This window comes from Chroicocephalus ridibundus, chromosome Z (genome assembly GCF_963924245.1).
Source record: "Chroicocephalus ridibundus chromosome Z, bChrRid1.1, whole genome shotgun sequence".
In the NCBI taxonomy this organism is placed as follows: domain Eukaryota; kingdom Metazoa; phylum Chordata; class Aves; order Charadriiformes; family Laridae; genus Chroicocephalus; species Chroicocephalus ridibundus.
In genome coordinates this window covers 64,962,438-64,982,776 of record NC_086316.1, presented here as the reverse complement: position 1 = coordinate 64,982,776, position 20,339 = coordinate 64,962,438, and the positions used below count along the sequence as shown (strand labels likewise).

Sequence of the window (20,339 nt, the reverse complement as noted above, 5' to 3'; positions counted from 1 at the left end):
GAGTGTAATTTAGCTTCCTGCAAAATTAAATATAATCATATTAATACTCTGTTGTATACTTTATTCAGTATAAAAGGAATATAATTGATTTTACAGCACCACATATAAGAAAAATATTCTAGAGGCTTGCGCTGGAAGCAAGACTAATTTAAACAGGAAAAGGAATCCACTTTTGTGGGTTTTCTTTGTATTGTCTCTGTTTTTAAAGGAGGGTAATTAACTCCTGGAACAGCTTATGAAGTATGAAGTGATTGATCTTTATATAAAACCTAATCTACATCAGGAATGAATTCTTCCGCCCATAAAACAGATTGCAAAATTTCCCATTTAAAGGGGAAAAACATTTTGAACAGATACAATACTGTTGCCAAGGAGATCTCTCTAAACAAGATCCCCAGCCACAAACACTGTCTCTATAACAGAAGCAACTGAATGAGATCCAATGGCCTATGTTACCCAGTAGGTAACAACTGGATTATCTCCATATTCTCCACCAACACATTTATGAAATATAAGAATGCTTCTAGTTACACGTGGATTACCACCAGTTACAGTCTGTATTACCTGACTCAGAAGCAGCTTTGGATTTTTCTCCATTGTGCTGATCAAGTGTACTCAGACATCCAGATGCTCTCCTCACATCCCATAATTTTACTCTACTATCAGCACTAAGAAAAACAGATTTGCATATATTAGGGAAATTGTGTGCATCCTGCTTCAATGACTGACTGTCTTTAGCCAACCCACCAGGCACTCACCCTGGCCCAGCAACTATTTTGAACTACTCACCATACAGTCACATTCAAGCCAACAAAATTTCATGAAAAGATACTTAAGAAAGACTTCAGACATTCATGTACATGTATTAATAAATACAGCTGGTAGACCACAGGCTTCTAAGAGTGAATCTTTGTCTACAATACAATACACTTGCCTCTTTGTCTACAACGTAACACCCTTGCGTATACACACAGACTAGGAACAAACTTGCTCATTCTGCTGTTGATTAAACTGTAGCTACAGACCTCCAGCGTTTTCTGTAATGGCCACTGCAAATCTATAGTATGACTTGTACAGAAGTTGGCTACACACACGAAGGCTGGATAGATCTATATGCTCTGTTGTCATACCGTACTATGGCAGAGAAACACTGAGAGCTTGCTTCTCTGGGAAGTCACTGGCTTTGTCTACGTTACCAGGGTGGCACAAGGACAGAACGACAAGCTGCTGTGATTCATTCTGGTTCCCAGGCTGCATGCTCATGCTTTGCTCACATTGTGTCTTTGCCAGCAACAAAAGCAATGATAACTGTTGGTACTAGGTACACGCTTAGACAGCAACATTGCAGGCAGTGCACTTTGTACGGCAGCTTCATGTGAGCATTTCAGTTATATACTTCTTTGTGCACCACAAGAGGCCCAGGCATAGAGAGGAGGTAAATTCATAGAAAAGACTGCTTCCCGTACACTAAGTCACCAGTGTAGATGTAGTTACTGAAATGATTTGCACAGTTCCCAGCAACTTAACTGTCCTTTTGGAGAAAAAAAAAAAACAACTCCAAAACATAAATAATTTCTCATGCCCACTGAACTAAAACAACTGCATCTCTTTGATCTACAGCTGGAAAATATACCCAATCAAACTGTTAGATAAGCAGTCTTCTAACTGAAGTACTTTTTCCTGTGCGTTCTCAAGTTAGATGAGTGCATTAATGTTGGGAATATATATAGTATACATATACGAACTGACCAGAGCAAAACCACTTGTTACTCTTTACCTGTTTTGCATCTGAAAAAGTTAATGACTAGTTTGTTCTTTTATGCCTTCCCTCCACTACAGAGTGATTCTGTTAACTTCCAAGTGGTATTCCAACTGAATATGCTGACAACACATTACTTTGCTGCAAACAAATATTCTAGGACTGTGAATAGAGATATTACTGACGCTTGAGCTGACTGTAAAATGAGCAATAAACTGCAAGCAGTTCATTGAAATATTCTTAATGAAGGCCTAGAAAGAGCTTCCTTAAAATAAAAGTGTACAGTTGTCCATTTTTGATGATGCAGTTTCTATTAGCTGATCTTTTCTAGCCACTTCTAATGAGCAAGAAAGAGCTTATAATCTTCTCTACTGCCTGAAACTAAAGTGTGTGAAAAAGACTCAGAAACCATGTATCTTCTCTGACCATTCCAACCTCCTGCCAAAACTATAGAAGAGTTGAGCATCACATAGAGAAATTTGACGTAACATGTTTCACATGCAAACCACATAAACCCCAAAAATGTATTTTCCCTGAAGTGATCAAAAGCAAATTCACAATTGTCTTGGAAAACAGTCGCATCTCCTGATACACAAGATTAATCCAGATTCTCTTTTTAACAGTACCAGTCAGTCTCTCCTCACTACCTCTTCGTTATCTCAGTGTTACCAGTTCTTGCCCATATTTGTCTTAGCAGATGGCAAAAGTGAGTTATGTTAATAGGAACTAGTAGCCCAACTATAGTATTGAATTAAGTAATGGAGCCATAAGAAACGTGTTTAACATCCAATTATAATAAGGCAACATGACAACATAGGTAGATGCAGTTTATAGGTATGACTTTGAAGCAAAATGTTTTGAGAGATGTCAAGAAATCAATATTTAATAAGGAAGATTTGCTACTATTTCTGTGATGGAAACACAAGGAAACAATTTTTAATTTGCTAAAACAAACAAACAAATCAGACTTATAGAAAACTTCCCAGCTATGCTGAGCCTTTCAGAAGCTTGGCATCAGAAACCAAGGGTATACAATTCTGCTATCAACTTATTCAAAATTCACTCTTAACTTACAAAACAGCCATTCCTCTCTGCAATTCAAAAGAATAAAACATGCCAACCATGAAAATTAGAAACATCACATTGTAATCAAAAGTTAACATATGCAAACGTATAGGAAAACCAAGAGGATCCTTTAGACTGAAAATGGCTGGAATTAAAAAAAACAAACAACACAATCCATACTCACTGAATTACTGCAGCTTGGAAAGTTATTACCCATCGGCTAAGCTACCTGGTTTATGCTGTTCAACGTAATTGAGCACGATTAACCAGGATGGTATTTTGAGCTAAACATGTTTTACTTAGTTATAAAACAGATTAGCAATGTGCACACTAAGAAACAGTAAGAAGTAAGTGTCTCTATAATGTTCTGCCATTTTCCTATACCTTTAAATGCAATTACTGTTTCAAAATTCTGTAGAATCTTCCTATAAAATAAACATCACTTGGGCAGCTCTTCAGGCTTATTTTTTTGAGACAAGATCTAGAAAACTGTGAATAGGTTAAAGTAAATGATGAAGATTAACTTTAAAAGTGAATTTGAATTGTAAAAAACATGCATCATGAATACATAAAATTTAACCATCATACAATTTTAGTGCATATAATAGTACAGCAGCATCCCTACCTTGCTGTTGCCAAAATATACTCATGACGTGGTGACCAAGACACTGCAAGTACCTCTTGCCGATGACCTAAAAATTACATGAAAACGCTTATACACACCATTTTATGTAAATAACTAACAGTGAAAGTACTTAGTTCTATAGGATCCACCAATCCAGAACAATAATCTAAATTGTAATATGAATTTGAATTTTGTGAAAATATATTATTTTGGGCTAAAAGTTACTTCTCTTTCTTCCTCTTGCTCGAGTGGGATTGCAGTGAGCTGAAAGTGATACATGGAGTATTACATGAGTATAACTTCTGAAGTAATCAAAGGACTGTGAAGCGCAGGATAATGGAAAAAATCTCCATAATACAGATACTACAGGATACACCTGGAAGGCTCAGGGCAGACACATTTATTTGGATCCATTAAATAAACTACAGCTAAGCATTTAGCTCCATTTCAGATGCTAGAGTTAGCCTATGTGAAAAATAGTCATACCTTTTTTCAAGACACTATTGAGTGCTTCAATTTCTGTAAAGAATTATTTGCTTATGTTTAGTGGAGGATGTAATCTGCTTCCACTTGTTCCTCTGATATTGCACTTGAGCTAACTCTGCCAGGCTGTGTACAAAGACACAACCAGCTTGCTCCTGGAAAGCACTAGCTCTTGTGTCAAAATTAGGAAGCGCTGCTGCAACTAAACTGATTCTCTCACCAGAACTATTTTTGTGTCTGCAGTTGCCGGTGCTCTCAGTTCTAGAAACAGAACATTGGATCCGATTCAGTTCAGAAGGACTTAATGGCTTAAGCTCTGTATCAGATAGAAGCACCTAGGCTGCTTTTAGACTTGAGCTGGCCAGTGAAGAAACAGAGCTGCATTTCCACATTGCTGTCTGAGTTAACACTTCTCTACAGTTTCCAGATCAGATCTGGCTCTTGCCCAGCTGGTTTAAAGCATGATGACTTACCTTGTAACTGCCTTCACTTAAGCATGTGTATATACATTCATACCCCCAAAAGTAAACATTAGAAAACACTAGCATTAGGGCAAATTCTCATTAAGTGCAAAAAGTAATGGATTATGGAACAATAAATCCCTGTGTTTACTGAATTAAGTAAATGCAAAGGATTAGATACTACCCCTCTATAGCAAGTAGTATGTTGTCTGTTATACAGAAACTTCTAAACAAATTCATGCAAGTGCCTCCACAAATATTTTATTTAAAATAGTGAAGATTTTTTTGTTTGGTGGGGTTTTTTCATTGTTTTTTTTTTTTCCTTGTTTTTCTTTTGAGGTTGTTTTGTTGTTTTTTTGTTTTGTTTTGTTTTGTTTTTTTTAAAAAAAACAACACCCAGCACCCCATATTGAATTTCCATGAACACAAAACCAATGTCTACACTTAACCATGTAATAAATAGTAATCACTATTGATTAGCTCACAAAAATGCTAATATTTTTATTCTCCAATTCATCAGCACTAGACTAATACCAAGAAGAACCTTTTGCCACTGTGTAACTTTCACAACTGGCAATAAATAAGTCAGTCATGTTACTTACAAAGAATACATTGTATACAGTGTTTCTTTACAGGACTTGTTTTACTCAAAGTAGTTATTGTCTAACATTTATGTTTCAGACTAAAAAGTACCCTGCAGAATGTGAGAACAGGATCCAGACTTCAAGTCACAGAGCTGTACTTTGGGGCTTTTGGTACCAACTGTAACAAGAGAAACAAAGACTGCTAAAAAAATCCCCAGCATTTGAGAAAACAACAACAAAAAAATCTTAGCAATGACAAAGAAATAGAAGAAAACAGCTCATTTACTCAGAGAAATGCATTCTATTAAAAGATTTACATTTTTAGCCCAAGTAAATTTACCAAACAAAATTTAGAAACTGGGGGTAAATAGGACAGTAATTATGAACCTTAAAAATAGCTCTTAGCTCCTCTTTATTTTTTTTTGCTAAACTTAGTTAAATTATGTACACGTATGCAATACACATACACCATTATTTACACAATTTACTATGTTTGGATCTAATAACCTTCAAGTGCTACCTTTTGTAATGAGAGGTAATACAATTATAGGTAGGAATTTTTATTTAGAAGGAGAATTGAAAGATGCATTATTTCAGAAGAACAAATGTGATATTCTCATCAACAACATCCGACTAACTGATACTACTTTATTTTACCAATGACCTTATGTCTTATGAAAACTCAAATTATGTAAAAATAAGACAGGGGAGAAAAAAACCCTACTGAATATTACTTGCTTGATACTGTAAGCCCAAAATACACGGGGCCTTTCTTAAAAACACATACATACCTGCTATTAAACAATGCTTTGTAGCAACTGGAGACATGTGATGGCTATACACTGTTCCCTCAAAGTGAAATACATCTGCAGGCTGATAATAAAAAGATTAAATTAATCACAGCGCAAGGATGTTATCAGAATTTAAATCCTCATTAAGTATTTTTCAAGTAACAGATACAAATAAGACTATTACAAATATTTCTATTTACATACTAACAATAACTGCTGGTTAGAAACCACATCATGCAAACATCACAAAGTAAGTGAGTCTGTTTCCAACAATAGAACAACTATGCCAGAGCTCAGAGATGACCCAAAAGAAAGACCAAGAAAATTGTCTAATCAGAAACACGAATGGAAATTATTAAAAAATTACCAAAAATTTAAAAAGCTAGCAAGAAAAAACTGTAAACAAGAAGGCTGTAATATAGAGATAGAAGTCAACAGGAAAGAGGCACTTAGACTAAATTTAGAACATCCTTGTCATTCACAAACATTACATGCTATCTTCAATTCTTAAAAAAAACAAACCAAACCAAAAAACCCATACAAAACTATTAGCTCCTTTGTGAGCATTAAAAAGTAATGAAATATAATATTTGCTTTAATAACCAGTACAACTCCTTTCAGGTACATTCCTTTTGTTGCCTCACTCTAAAATATTGTATATATATAAAAGAAACCTTAAAACTATGCTATCTGTGTTTTCAAATACACCATTTGGTGGCAGAACAGGTCAATCAATAACCCCCACATGCACACTGTCTCTTTTAAGTGATGCTCACAGAACTACCTGGAAAATGAATTGAACTTTGCGTTTATGAACAGATTTAGTAACTGCCAACACAGCCTTCACACCTTACAAAAAAAGAGGTCAAAATTTATTCTCTGTTGTGTCCCTAGGATGACAGACCTCTTTTTTTTTTCCTAAATTCTTTCACTATGCATGAAACAACATTCAAATATCATCAATGTAAATCCATCAATACATTCACACCGAAAACGGGACAAACTGCAGTCATGAATTCATAGTTCAACAATTAGATGCAAGGATTAGTGAGGCAAAGCAACCTAAAATCCTACAGAATCTGTTTACTTTAATAACACCAGTTACATTGGTTAGCATTTTCTTAATGTTTCCTCTCATTCCTCAGCAATTTTTAGAAATGATGTCTGTAGCACTTACAACAGCATAATTTTAGACCTAATGACTTAATGCCAAGATCACCAGTCCTTCAAAAGCAGTATTTAGGCCTTGGTTACTAAAAATAATTAGCCCGCTGTCCACTACCATTACACTCAACAATCCCCAAGAATGAACTCCAGACCAGACCTTGGTGGACAAGTTTACGTAGCATAAATTTAACTAGCTGTATTCCTGTTCACAGCAAGGCAGAAAGGAATTATCCCAAGCGTTCCAAGCTCTTGTGCAGTTTAGACATTCAGGTCTTCAGAAATAGGTAGGTACACACCAAGGTATGCGTGAACGCCAGAACCACGCCACCCTGCTGCTGCACTCACAGCTCTAACAATCAGCTGGTTTTCAACCTTTTGGATGCTTGGTCCTGCTGAGCTCTGGGAGAACTGCAGATGCAAAATGAACAACATGTATACAAAGGAGCCTGCAAGCCGTAGAAATTCTCCCTTACCTGTAAAGTATTTGTATCCCATATTTTCAAGGTTTTATCAAATGAGCTGGATGTAAACATGCCAGTGTCATGAGGATACCACTGGACTGTCTCCACACTGAATCTATGTACATCAGGATGGCTCCTAAAATCAAGAAGATTACAATTGGTTAGTCTCGATAATCATCTTATAATTGCCTTGATATTCAATGACAAGTTGAAAACATAAACTTTTTTTTTAAAATTGTACTGAAGTTTTCAAGAACTAGTTGTTTTGGTGCCTCAATTTTCAATCAACCGATGTTAATTACTTTGAAGAGCCCTCATTTCAAGTAACTACAGACCATTTACCTTTTCAAAATATGGTATCTGTAGCATATCTCAAGTTAAGTCAGTCTGAGGCACAAAAGGCACTAATGTCTTTCAAAATTCTTAAATTCTACTGTTTAAAGATCTAATGTTTAAAGTGAAGTTCTAACATTAAAAGCCATTTAAGCTTGTGGAATCCCATTGTCTTAGAAATGGATCCACTAAAAAATACAATCACATATACAGTTCAAAAATTCATTATTATTAGCTTATAATTACAGCTATACAGTTATTGGAAATTCACGTCTACTGAAGTCACCAGATAGCAATGGACTGAGTTACTAAAAGTTAATTATTTTTGCATTCAGAAATTAAAGAGGAAGAACAATATGAAACTTTTAACTCAACTATGCATAGCAACAGAATGTAGTATAATTAATAATACATTAACAGTAGTGGAAAGAAGGGACACCAGAGCCAACCTTGACAGCTCCAGTATATGATTTAACTGACCAGGCTCTGAACAATACAGGTTTCACACACCTGCTAGGCCACTCATATCTGAGCTGGATCCACATGGCTCCAGCTTCAGGGCCCAAACCTATGCTGCCAGACTCAGAAGTACCATGCTGTTGTGGGTCGGTACTGGGCAGCTAAGCACCACCACAACTGCTCTCTCACTCCTGTTCTGCAATAGGATGAGGGAGAGAATCCAAATAGCAAAGGTGAGAAAAATTGTAGGTTGAGATAAAGACATTTTAATAAGTAACAGGAAACAAAACAAAACAACCCACAAAAAAAAAAAAGAAAAACAAGTGATGCATAAGCAATCCCTCATCACAGGTGCCCATCCAGAACACAAGCAATCGCAACACCTGGAAAACTCCCCCCTCGGTTTTATTGCTGCACATGACGTTGTACGGTACGGAATATCAATATCCCCTTGGTCAATTTGGGTTAAGTGTCCCAGTTTTCCCTCCCAGCATCTTGTCCACCCCAACCTACTCGCTGAGAGGGCAGAGCAAGGACCAAAGAATGACTTGACACTACGCAAATACTGTTCAGCAATAGCTAAAAGATCAGTGTGTTATCAAGACTGGTCACAAATCCAAAATATAACACCATACAAGCTACTATGAAGAAAATTAACTCCATCCCAGCCAGATGCAGTACACATGCAAAAATAGTCCAAATGGCTCCATCTGTAGCTAGTGAAAGTCTCACAAGATTTCTTCACTGCAGTCTTACCTCTGCATTGTTCTTTCAAGTGTCCTGGCCTCCAAAGTGATAACTATTGCAGCGGTATCATTGTGTAAACGCAGATGCAGATCTTCTGTATAGACCTGTCACTACACCTGAGCTAATAAACCTTCCTGCATACTTGGGTTGCTAGAAAGTGCAGAAGATGTCTTCAAACAGATCTAGCCTGAAGCCAACACTGACAATGCTAAGGAAGAGCTATTGAGCAACTGTTGAACTTAGTTTAGTAACTCCTGCATTGTTTATCTCTGAGGCATATCCCAGAATGGCCTGTTAGTTTGCCACGGTGCCAAAAATCAACAGATTTTGTGCACTTATTTTACAGGGGGGGTCAAGCTAAAAATCTTTGGTAGCTGCAATGCCAGGAAATCAAGCCTGACTCCGCATGAACTTACTCCTGCAGAGGCACTTGTATGCACTGTGCAGAACAATCTAAACTCATGGAACTAATTATCCTGGTACAATAAATACAAGTACACAACACTGGACTGTGTCCAGCACTGCAGCAGAGCAGTCAATCCTCCCATAATCCAGAGGGTTGAGGAATGAATTAAAAAGGTCTTGAGTAGCTCTGCAGGAATCATCTTTGATCTGGGTAGGCTTAGTAGTGGCCACATGCCATTTAGTCTGGCTTCATGTCTCAGGGCTCTATGTTATTCCCACTTCATTATATATGCAGTATTTTCCCCTGTTACTCAGATAACCCCAACCTTTTCTACCAAATAATAACACGGAATTAATTCCAGTAAGGTCACTGCCAGACAGGCAGCTTCCTAGACAGGTTTTGAGTAGGGGAGACTACCTTACACACAAGCATCAGCTATATATTAATAAAAGCTGGTACTGTTTGATTACTCCCAAATGCCAGTTTTTGCCGCAGAAAAGCGTGGATCATATGAAACCATGTAAAGCTCTGTATGCTGACTGCCGGTGGAACAAGGAATGTTCTTGGTTTTTTGCAATAGTGGTCTTATATTCTACATGAGAAACATTGTGTAAATCATAGCCTACCATCAGGAATTAACTCCTCTGATGTTCTAAACTGCTGGCCCCTCAGCAGACCCAGTTCAGAGTCTATTCAGAAATAGCTTCAAAGGGCCTCTACCAAGTGCTTATACTTCAAGCAACTTTGAGACCAGAGTTACATTGTGCCCTGCAAATTAGAACACTGGCAAACTTTTGTAGCACACCATTATCATATGCTTCAAAGACAGGAGCCAGATAGTCAGATAGGAAGTGTTTCTTACTGGCAATTATAAATTAATTTATGATGTCAGGAACTCTGAATTAATCATACTGCAGTATCTGAAGCTTTATCTGTAGCTAATTTGCTACAGTAAGTATTTAAAGCATACTAGGAAGCTACATGAATACTGGGAACAAACAATAGAGGTAAAAAAACCTCCTATGGTTACTGTAAGCAATAATAATAATAGGCCTACCATTTAAAACATTGTATCACACAAAATCAGATTCTACTAGTACAATTGATGCCTTTACTCAACTGAGAAATAATAAAAGATTCAACTATGCAAATTAACATCTACTCAAGAAACAGACTACCAACTATGTTGTCCTGCTTTCATCTGGGATAGAGTTAATTTTCTTACCAGCTGAGCAGTCAAGGACTTCTTCAGCTTCCCACAGAAGCAGAGAGGGAGCATGGACAGGACAACTGACCTGAGCTTGCCAAAGGAATGTTCCGTACCATAGATGTCATGTGCAGCATATAAATGGAGGCTGGCTGGGGGACAGGTATCAGGGATCACTGCCTGGGGACGAGCTGGGTGTTGGTCAGTGGGTGGTGAGCAACTACACTGTACATCACTAGTTTTGTATATTCTTTTATTATTATTATAATATTCCTTTGCTGTCTTATTAAACTGTCTTTACCTCAACCCAAGAGTTTTACCTTTTTTTTTTTTTTCCAGTTCTGCTCCCCATCCCACCAGCGGTGGGAGGAGGTGTGAGCTGCATGGTGTTTAGTTACCAGCTGGGGTTAAACCATAAAATATGCTAATAAACAGAATTTTTAAGTATGGAATATTTCTACTGACCTAACTGAAGTAAATGATGGCATGATTTTAGCACAGATTTGTCAGGTTTTATGCTGTGTCTTCTCAGCATTTATTTCTTCAGTTTGCCGTATCTGTTTCAGAATTCATTTCAGTTTTGAGATTTGGGGATGTATAGTCATTACTTGTGCTTAATTACAATTTTAATTAATTTTGTTCAAGAAGTCCCAGCCATCAACACTTACCAAATGCAGCTTACTTGCAGTAGATTCTGTTCCTACCCGTTTGTTTTGATGCATGTTCTATTACCCTTTTTCTTTCTTATGGTCCAAGATACCATTTAGGCCTTTTATTGTTACAAATCTTCTGTTCCTGTCGATCTTACTCATGAAGCTCTTAGACCTCAAATAATTTGAAGACTGAGAGAAAATAAGGGGAAATGTAGCTACTAATCTTTTACGTAGTAGGATGTATCTTATTATGAGTCTTCAGATAAAGTTCTAACCTACTAGATACCCTTACTATCTGAACACAAGGAAAAAACAGCTTTTGCTAGAAGATGTAATGCCCACAATGGACAAATTTATACTGCCTCAGGGAAAGCCTGACAAATCAATACAGGCTTTGAGTCTTTATATAGTTTACACACAGTACAGTAGTATCCTGCTCTTCAGAAAAATATGCCCCATTCTTGTCAGTAACACATCTGTCTTCATTCAAACCTGTTCTTAACAAGTGATGTATTAATGACTCCTGTGCTTAGTGAACACATGGTGACCTTAAAATAGCTATTAGTAAAACTGGGAGAAGGGAGAGGGGAAATAAAACCAACAACTGCAAATCTGTGTTAAGATTTTTTTTTCGTATCAGATGAGCAGGGTTATGCAAAGATAATTTTCCTTTTGCTTAAACACATATTTATTCAAAGAGCCTCCATATATAGTACATATATTTGGGGGATAAAAGGAATATTTCTACAACTGTCCCAAAATTACTTTTTCATAGTAATTGGCATAGAGTCAGAAAATTTCAACATGAAACAATAAGACAACTTACAGGTGAGAAACTGTAACCTGGAAGAGGGTTGGGGTTTTTTTGGTCTTTTTTTCTGATGTTAAAACATGAGATTGGGGTACTAACTCTGACTTTTTCATGGTGTCCACAACAACACAAGCCTCTCTACTTTACTTTCCACATGAGTACAATTAATATCTTCCATTTTAACTTTTGAAATGCCAAAGATCTGCCCAAATAATATCAGAGAGTCATTGTACATATATCGTAACTGTTAAGAGTACACAAATCAAGAAAAAAACAGTTAGCGTCTGCCACTTAGTAAATCACATAAACCCTCACAAAGTTTCTTGGCTCTTTTTTTTTTTTGGCACGCTAGAAACCATAATGCATCATGCTAGCCTTCAAAGGCTTCTGGCACTATTTTCTACAGTCTTTTTATCCTAGAAATAAGAACACACATTAATTTTTGAGTTTAATGCTAGTCACAGAAGAGACATCACTATGAACTTTTAACAGAATTTTTGAGTACCTACCTTCCCACAGAGCAAAGTGCTCTACACGTGTAATTTGGTTTTCTGCTCAAGTTTTCGAGGTCGTAGAGTACAATAACACCATCTGATCCACCGGATAACATGCTGAAAGTGTTAATAAAGCACAGAAGTTACAACATGCATGATCTCAGTATGCTCAATATCATCAACATCAAGAAAATAAATCCATAGTACCAAACCCAGGGAAGCACTCATATATGTTTTTAGAAACTAAATTGTATACTTACTATCTTCCCTCAACAGGCTCAATATCAAGGGTGTTGATACCACTCCCATGTATTCTTTCCACATCTCTATCTTTATTTAGCTCCAAACTTAGAACCCTTAGAACAACAATAACAAAAAGGAAAAAAAAGAGCAACAGAGATATGAAGAATAAGAACAACAGAATTGTAGAACGTTACTATGTAGATCTGAACAGCTCAAACCATGGTTTCGGACTTCCTCAATGCATTTAACCCACCCCCATCATTTTTTGCAAAACTAGACTTGCAGGCACGATACAGGGCTGGAAATAAGTCCTGTGAAATTGGCAGAAAAAAATATTTTATTTTTTACATTGTTTGGAAGTTAAGAGGGAAATAAATATGTAAAATGTGCTCAGAAAAAATAGCAAAACTGCATTTGGGGTTAACGTAAGAAACAAAATCTGAGATGTAATTTGAAAACACCGAGCAAAAGAAATATTAAGAAGCAGTTGTTGTAGTCTTAACAAATACTAGTTACTTGGAAGCTTCATCATGTACCAGCCTTCCAAGCTTCATCCTACTTGGAACTACAGACACCTAGTGGTCAAATTAATTTAGTTTAACAAATTACAGTGTTGCCTTTAAGGAAACGTTAGCATGTTATGTTTTCTGTAACATTAAATAAAAACTACGCTATCCACATTACGAAGCTTCCAAGACAAACTTTTCTGAGCTGCAATTAGTATCTTGTACTACTTAGTAGTAGCCTGTATCTTTAAATATGCTAATATTACATAGTAAAAAAAAAAAAAAAAAAGAGAGACTGAATTTACTTAAACAGCACTACCTGATATAAAATTAGTTTTATAAGATGATCAGAGCTTCCTACAGCACTACTTTGTAAAAACCACTGTAACTAAGTAGATAACTGAGAGGCTGTAACGCAGTGTGCACCTACGTATCTTCAGCTTGAGTGGCAAAAACCTTGATGTGAGAAGCTTAGGCTGTTATAGGCAGACACTGTCTGTAGGCGTGCTTCAAAAGGAGCAAGTCATTTAAGCTCTTTTAAAAGATGTGAAATAAAATTATGCAAGAATTCTCACAGAATAACAATTTTGATGCATACAAGATACCTAGTTTAAAACTTTTGAGCTCAAGATTGAATATTAGCGAAGCAATAAATCCCCCAAAGGAAATGTTTTAAAACATATGACTTTAAAACGTAGTTATAAAAACAATCTACAGAAGACTATAGATTACTTCCTATTAAAGTAAAAATTAAAATGTTTATTAAGGGAAATGTTAGGTAGACAGCTGCCTAAGTAGCAACGTAAATCCTGCCCACTATGCTTCCATTCTTAACACTGAATGCTACAAGAGTGCTGAGGGCACAGAACGGATGTGATCGTGTTGTCAAAATGCACACAGGAAGGAGCTGCCTGAATCACCAAAATTCATTTCAGTTTTAAACAGACTCTTCACAATGATACAGCCCCAAAAGCTGTTAAGTCACCATCACAAATCCTTCCTGCTGATGGAGTTGTGTGCGCAACTGAGCTGAGGGTGGCTTTATTCGATTTATCTTTAAATACAGCTACAAACCCGATTATCTGATAACGAACATGTATTATGAAATTATGACCTTCATCAGGAACATTAATAAGCCTCTCTATGCAGTCACCACTTTCCACAAAAGCTGTTGGGAACCCAGCAAAGCCGCCACGTCCAATTCTTCTGCAAGCAGGCCAGGTTTGGGAAGAGGGAGGACGAAGAGATGCAGGCACAGAAGCATCACATAAATCTCATTTCTTCGCAAAGCGGAACGCAGCCGCATGCAAATTACTGACACCGTTGAAACGGAGGGAAGTTTATTGCCCTGTGCCCGCTCAGCCCCCAAACACCGCTACGCCGCGCACCCCAGGGGTGCCCGTCCGCACGCGTACACAAACCCCCCCACGGGAGCTCCCAGACAGGCGGGAGCCTCTACCGGGGCGCCCAGGCCGGGCCCAGCACTCCCGGCTCCTCCGGGAGCAGCGGCCGGGCAGCGCTCCGCTCTCTCGTTTGGAGCGGCCTCAGGCCCCGCTCGGGTCAGGCGTGGGCTCCCCAGCAGAGGGAACCAGGCGCGGCCGTTCCGGGGCCTGTCCCCCACAGCCCCGCCCCGGTCCGGCCCGGCCCCAGCTCCCCACCGGTCCCCGCTACCTCCGCGTGGACTCGGCCCGGCGCAGCCGCACTGGATCGTCGAGCCCGGCCTGACGAGCCGAAATGAACCCCAGCATGGCGCGACCGCCGAGCCGGTCCACACCGCTCCGCCATCTTGGGCCAGGAGAGGCCGGGATTGGCTCGGCTCAGGCCAGCCTCCACCAATAGCGAGCGGCGTTGCTGGCATGCCCGCCCCGGTGGCGGGGCGGAGCGGGGTCGGGCAGGCCGGGGGGCGTCTGTCTGTCTGTCTGTCTGTCTGTCTGTCTGTCTGTCTGTCTGTCTGTCTGTCTGTCTGTCTGTCTGTCTGTCTGTCTGTCTGTCTGTCTGTCTGTCTCTCTCAGTCAGTCGACGGCGACCTTGGCGGTGGCCCTGCGTTACCGCCATGGGCCGGCCCTGGCAGGCGCTGCGCGCCTTGCGCCTGCGGCTCCTGGGGCCCGAGAAGGAGCTGGTGGGCACCGACCAGTTCGGCAACAAGTACTACCGGGTGCCCAAGCATGAGACCCGCGCAGGTAGGCACGGGGGGCCGCCCGCCCCGGAGGGGCGAGGGGCGGCCTGGCGGGGCCGGGGGCTGAAGTCGCCGAGCTCCCAGCGTGGTCGGTGACCGCGTTGGCGCTGCCTGCAGGCAGCCGGGGCGGTTCGGCCGCTGCTCCTGCTGCTGCCCCTTCGGGAAAAAAGAGCGGCTTCTCGGCGAAGGAAAGGGCGCAGCTGCTGCGGGGACAGAGGGGATGGAGGGTGGGCCCGTTCTGGGCGGCTGTCTTCGAAAAGCACTCTCAGATTCTCCTTAGGCAGATGCTCTAATGGAAGAAAAGACCTCAGGCCGGTCATCAAAAGGTTTTAAAGTGTAGCTGTCACCCTGTGGTGGGTAGTTAGGCAGCAATAAATAAATTGACTTTTCTTGGTAATTCCGAGCACTTCTGCATGTGTTTTTAAACAAATTCCCGTACGTATGTTTACTGCACGCCTGAGGAAAAAGCCGTTTTGTAGGTTTCTGCCTGTGTTCCAGGAGCCTGGGTGCTCTTATAGCATGTCCTCACATCATTCTCTACAGACGCTATGCTTATGCTGCACAGCTGTGTATAATTTTTTGAAGGCAGCTTCCCTGAAGGCATCTAGGTTGACATGCTATAATATTTTACAGTCTTCTTTCATCTCCCTGCACAGGCGTGTTTGCCTGTTTGCTGTACTCCACATGTTTTGTATGACCGCATCAACTAGAGCACCCCCAGGCTGTGGAGACGTTCTGATTGATGTTCTTCAGAGTACCAGTTCTTCAGAGTACCATTTCTTCAGAGCACAAGAAGAAACAGAAAGTCTGAGGCTGTGCAGTCACTTAAGTCAATACCCTTCCTAAAAGGAAGGGAGGGAAGGGGCGCACACCTTCCCTTCAGAAACATGTAATGTCTTCTGGAGTTATTTTGCCTTCAGGGCAGTTCCCCTGACCTGTTTTGCTGTGCAACTTCATGATCAACTGCCAGTGACTTAAAGCAGGTCTGCTCAGTCAAGTGTTTGGGAAGAAGGTGTGAGCACCCTTTTGTCAGCAGTGTATTTTTCCTCTGGGTTAATATGACAGTGTAGCACTTCCAGGCTTTCTGCATCTTCCTTTCAGCTTTTGCTCTGCTCCCTGGTGGGTGTACAACAGGGTGTACAAAAAGCTGTGTCTTTTAGTATACAGGAAGCAGTAAAATCTCCAGTCAAATTTCTTGTGTGTCATTGCTGCAGCGTCAGTCCTTATTTACCAGTAAAAATGACTTGTTTTATCAGAAAAACTGGCAGTCTTTTTCTCGGTATTTGAATTTATGCTGGCATGTCTTTCTCAGTGAAAGCTCTCTGCTGAAACTTTAAGGCTGATCTCTGTATTTAGAATTTAATTATACAGTAATTGTAGTGCTAGTAAGAGGGCAGGGGAGGTGCTATTGAACTCAGCAGGAGCACAGTATAAGAGGCTTTTAAAGTTAGTAATAAATTGAAATAGTTGTATCTAAGAACATATAGTGGTAGCCTTTATGTTTCCTAGTTTTTCTTCAGATGAACTGTAGGAATAGTGTATAAGAGTATAACTTCAGAGGTGAAGTTGCACTGATTTTGCTTTGAGCAGGGAGGGCTAGCCGTTAAGTGATCTGCAGTTGCAACTCTGGCTGAAGTCAGTGAGAACAGCACTTCTGTAAACCTTAAGGCTCTGGCACACTGAGCCGATTTTAGTGATAGAGATGACACAGTGCAGGTCTACTGAGTTGTCAGTACTCCACTATTACTGTATTTTCCTCTCTTAGTCTTCCACTTGTTTTACTTTCTTTGTCTTGATACATTGAAAATTCTGCACCACCAACTTGCACTGGTGCAATATTTTACTGCCACCAAAAGGGAGAGATCTTCTCTTCCCTGTATTTTCTTTCTCTCTGCTGCTAACTTTTCATTATCATTTATTTGATCTTCCTGTAGAAAACTTGAAATAGAAAAATGGATTAAAATTACTTGATGAAGAATAAATTGCAAGCCAGAACTGGCATAGAAGTGGGAATGACGAGGATGACCTAGTAGATAGCACAGGGTTCTACAAGATGTCTTGAAACAAAGTGAAAAGCTAGAACTTTTACAGAATCTCTAACATTTCCTAACCATATTCACCTCAGTTTTCGTCTGCCTTCTAATGATTTGCTATTAAGCTTTTTAATTTCTCTGGGAAAAATTGTGTATTTAAAAAAAATATTAAAAAGCAGAATAAGAAAAAAAATCTGGCAGAGGGCTAATGTTTTATTCACTCTTCCCAAGCTTCTCTTCTATCTTTGGAATGAAAGTAAAGGAAGGGTTGTTATAATTTAGCTTTACAAACTGAAATTTGAGATGCTCAATGGTAATACCACATCTTCCACAAATATGTTCATTCACAGTCAGTTAATTCTCCCGTATTGTCCTTTTTTATGTAACTAGACAACAGGAGAGTGCATATGAAAAATACTACTATTAGAATTCTGTGTGAAAATACTGCTTTTGAAAATTCTGTTTTCTGTTTAATTTACTTACATGTATTTGACACTGCACTAACTCTGGCTTAAAACCTAACCTCGTGGCATCAGCAGAATGAAAGTGTTCTTAGAGAAGTAAGCAAGACTTCCCTACACAAAGAAAAAATGGATCGTGAAACTTTTTCATGAATGTGTTCAAACTTTGGTTTTTATTCTGTTGATTTGTTCTGTGTTGTATTAATTGATGGAACTCACTGTTACAATGAGACATGCTTGACCATGAGATGTAACATTAAGAAGGGAAGGAAGTAAGTAGAATGAAAATATCTTACTTCAGGAGAACGGCCTTCAATAAATTCAGAAAACAGATAGGAGAGATCTTGTGAATGTCTAAGAAGAATAAATGAAAAGGTATGTGGGACAATTCGTGCCTGTACCTTCTCCAACTGTTAAAGGCACAAGTACAAAATTACCCTAACGTGGATGAAGGTTAAGAGGTATAGCAATAAATTAACCTGGCTAAATCATGAGTTTTAAGTGACCTCAAAGACAAAACATGGCCATGAGTTAGGTTAAGTGGCTCGGGTGCTGAAAAAATAGAGGAACAAGTAGTAACTTATAAGTATATTCAAAACGTAGTGAGTGAAAACTGATGTGAAATTGTTAGTTTGACAAGATAGGTTCTTCTGAAAATTGTTTTCTGAGTGGACAATACTTTGATGTATTTTAGACTTTTTTTTGTGCAAAATTTAAGACCTGTGGGTTATGAATTTGCTGTGTGGGTGCATGGCAGGTTTGGAAACTGTTCTTCGAATAGTCAGAAATGTTACCCTCTCAGCTGGAGGGAAGTATCTAGAGGGATCCACCAGCTGGCTGTCGAAGTTCAGAACTACTTGAAGTTTTTATTAGTGATTTGAATGAAGAACAAGAAAGTATTTTTATTACATTTGCAGGTCAAACTGCGCAGGAGGAAACTGGGAGTAGCTGTGAGCATCTTATGGCAGATGAACTGTCATACGATTCAACAGAGGTATCAGCTGGGATAAATCATGCGTATTTCTAAACACAAAGCGTATAATTTGGTGGTTAAAGGTGTCTGAGAACATGTCTCTACGCAACTGACATTTTCTGTAGTACAGCATCTATCATATTGGTACTGTTACAAATTTAATTTCAGTATTATCTTAATTTGGATACCTATTTTCTCCCTCCATTTCCAACTTACAGACCGTTACCCACTTTCCTTGCAAAACAGACTTCCTCATGAGTGTTTTTATTATTATTATTTTAAGTACAGTCTTCCCTGAACGTAGCCAGCCTCTTGCGGCAGTCCCTTGTTATTTTGGATTACTTGAATGTAGGAGCTTCTGTGTCTGTTAAATTTCCCCACGCACTGGTGACTCATTTCCACTGTAATTTGTGCTTTTACTTTTGTGGATGGCAGTCCTTGTGGTGTCAGCAGAGAAAAGATAACTAGGTTTGATCTATTCCAGAGCAGGAAAGTATGTCAGTCCTCCCACAGGTTTGTATTACCTTGTGGCTGAGGATAAGTCAGTTAATTCTGTTGCTGGGGAAGTGAACACAGGTGGTTGCACCCACTGCTATGGGTGGTGGTAACTGACTGGCTCTCACAACATTTTTGGAGAGCATCCTGTCCTGGTCACGGTTGTGTACAAGAGGGTCACACCAAGACTTGCAGGCTTTTAAAACTTGTGAAGAAGTTTAAAGATATGGGATTGGGAAGGAAATTTATTTTAGTTTATAGAAACTAAAATGTACACATGCAGAAAATTTCTGAAGCTCAGTTTTTAAAGAAACTAGGAATTTAAAAGTGCTGAGGAAGCAATGCTCTCTTTTTAAGTATTGGAGAGCATTATTTGTTGTACATGAGGAAAATCTGCAGCGTATATAGTTCATATCCTACCCCGTATCCTAGCCATATAGAGACCAGTGCAGGATGGGAACAACACTGGAAAGAAAATGAATTGTTGAGGAGCCCTTGTAGAGACACTCAACTGTTCTATACAGATTCTACTGCAGGGTCACTGCAGTGTGTCTGCAGCATGCTTTGCTGCCCTACGGATCTGGGGAGGACTGAGTAGCTCTAGCACAGTGCCGGGCCTGATGTGCTTTATCCCTTTGTACTGTACTCCAGCAAATAAGCTCTTGGAGAAAGAGAGTGCAGAACAGACAACTGCTGCTTTCTCCTTCATGTCTTGGATATGGTAGCTCTATCAGGACCAGGCTGGCCCTTGTTTTGGGCCAGTAGAGAGATCCCACCTTCAGGTAGAGGTGAGAATGAATGGTGTAGGTAGTATTTATGTCTTCTCCTCTTCAAGTAAAGCTGACTGACAACTTTCTCTTGGCTTGCCCTGGTCTTTTGCACGGGTTTAGAGTAGAGATACATGGAGCCTATGATGCAAAGAATTCATGTTTACTGTCTTTCAGTT

General features: G+C 39.4%; 2 protein-coding genes across 3 annotated transcripts in view; one reads left to right on the top strand and one right to left on the bottom strand.

The window, feature by feature from the left end:
- ERCC8 (ERCC excision repair 8, CSA ubiquitin ligase complex subunit) overlaps window positions 1-15,080 on the bottom strand; it is a 30,636-nt gene extending 15,556 nt beyond the window's left edge. Inside the window, exons 1-8 of one of the 2 annotated variants that reach the window (XM_063321518.1) lie at window positions 14,927-15,080; window positions 12,767-12,862; window positions 12,522-12,623; window positions 7,409-7,532; window positions 5,769-5,850; window positions 5,087-5,155; window positions 3,450-3,516; window positions 565-668 (exon numbers count right to left, since the gene is read on the bottom strand). In XM_063321518.1, coding sequence (XP_063177588.1) covers window positions 565-668; window positions 3,450-3,516; window positions 5,087-5,155; window positions 5,769-5,850; window positions 7,409-7,532; window positions 12,522-12,623; window positions 12,767-12,862; window positions 14,927-15,003 — 721 coding nt within the window. In that variant the 5' untranslated portion in view covers window positions 15,004-15,080. The remainder of the gene's footprint in view (window positions 1-564; window positions 669-3,449; window positions 3,517-5,086; window positions 5,156-5,768; window positions 5,851-7,408; window positions 7,533-12,521; window positions 12,624-12,766; window positions 12,863-14,926) is intronic. The other variant, XM_063321519.1, reaches the window with a different exon arrangement.
- NDUFAF2 (NADH:ubiquinone oxidoreductase complex assembly factor 2) overlaps window positions 1-20,339 on the top strand; it is a 107,451-nt gene that overhangs the window by 22,942 nt on the left and 64,170 nt on the right. The window contains exons 2-3 of the mRNA XM_063321520.1: window positions 15,158-15,232; window positions 15,263-15,435. Of these exons, the coding sequence (XP_063177590.1) occupies window positions 15,309-15,435 (127 nt within the window). The 5' untranslated portion in view covers window positions 15,158-15,232; window positions 15,263-15,308. The remainder of the gene's footprint in view (window positions 1-15,157; window positions 15,233-15,262; window positions 15,436-20,339) is intronic.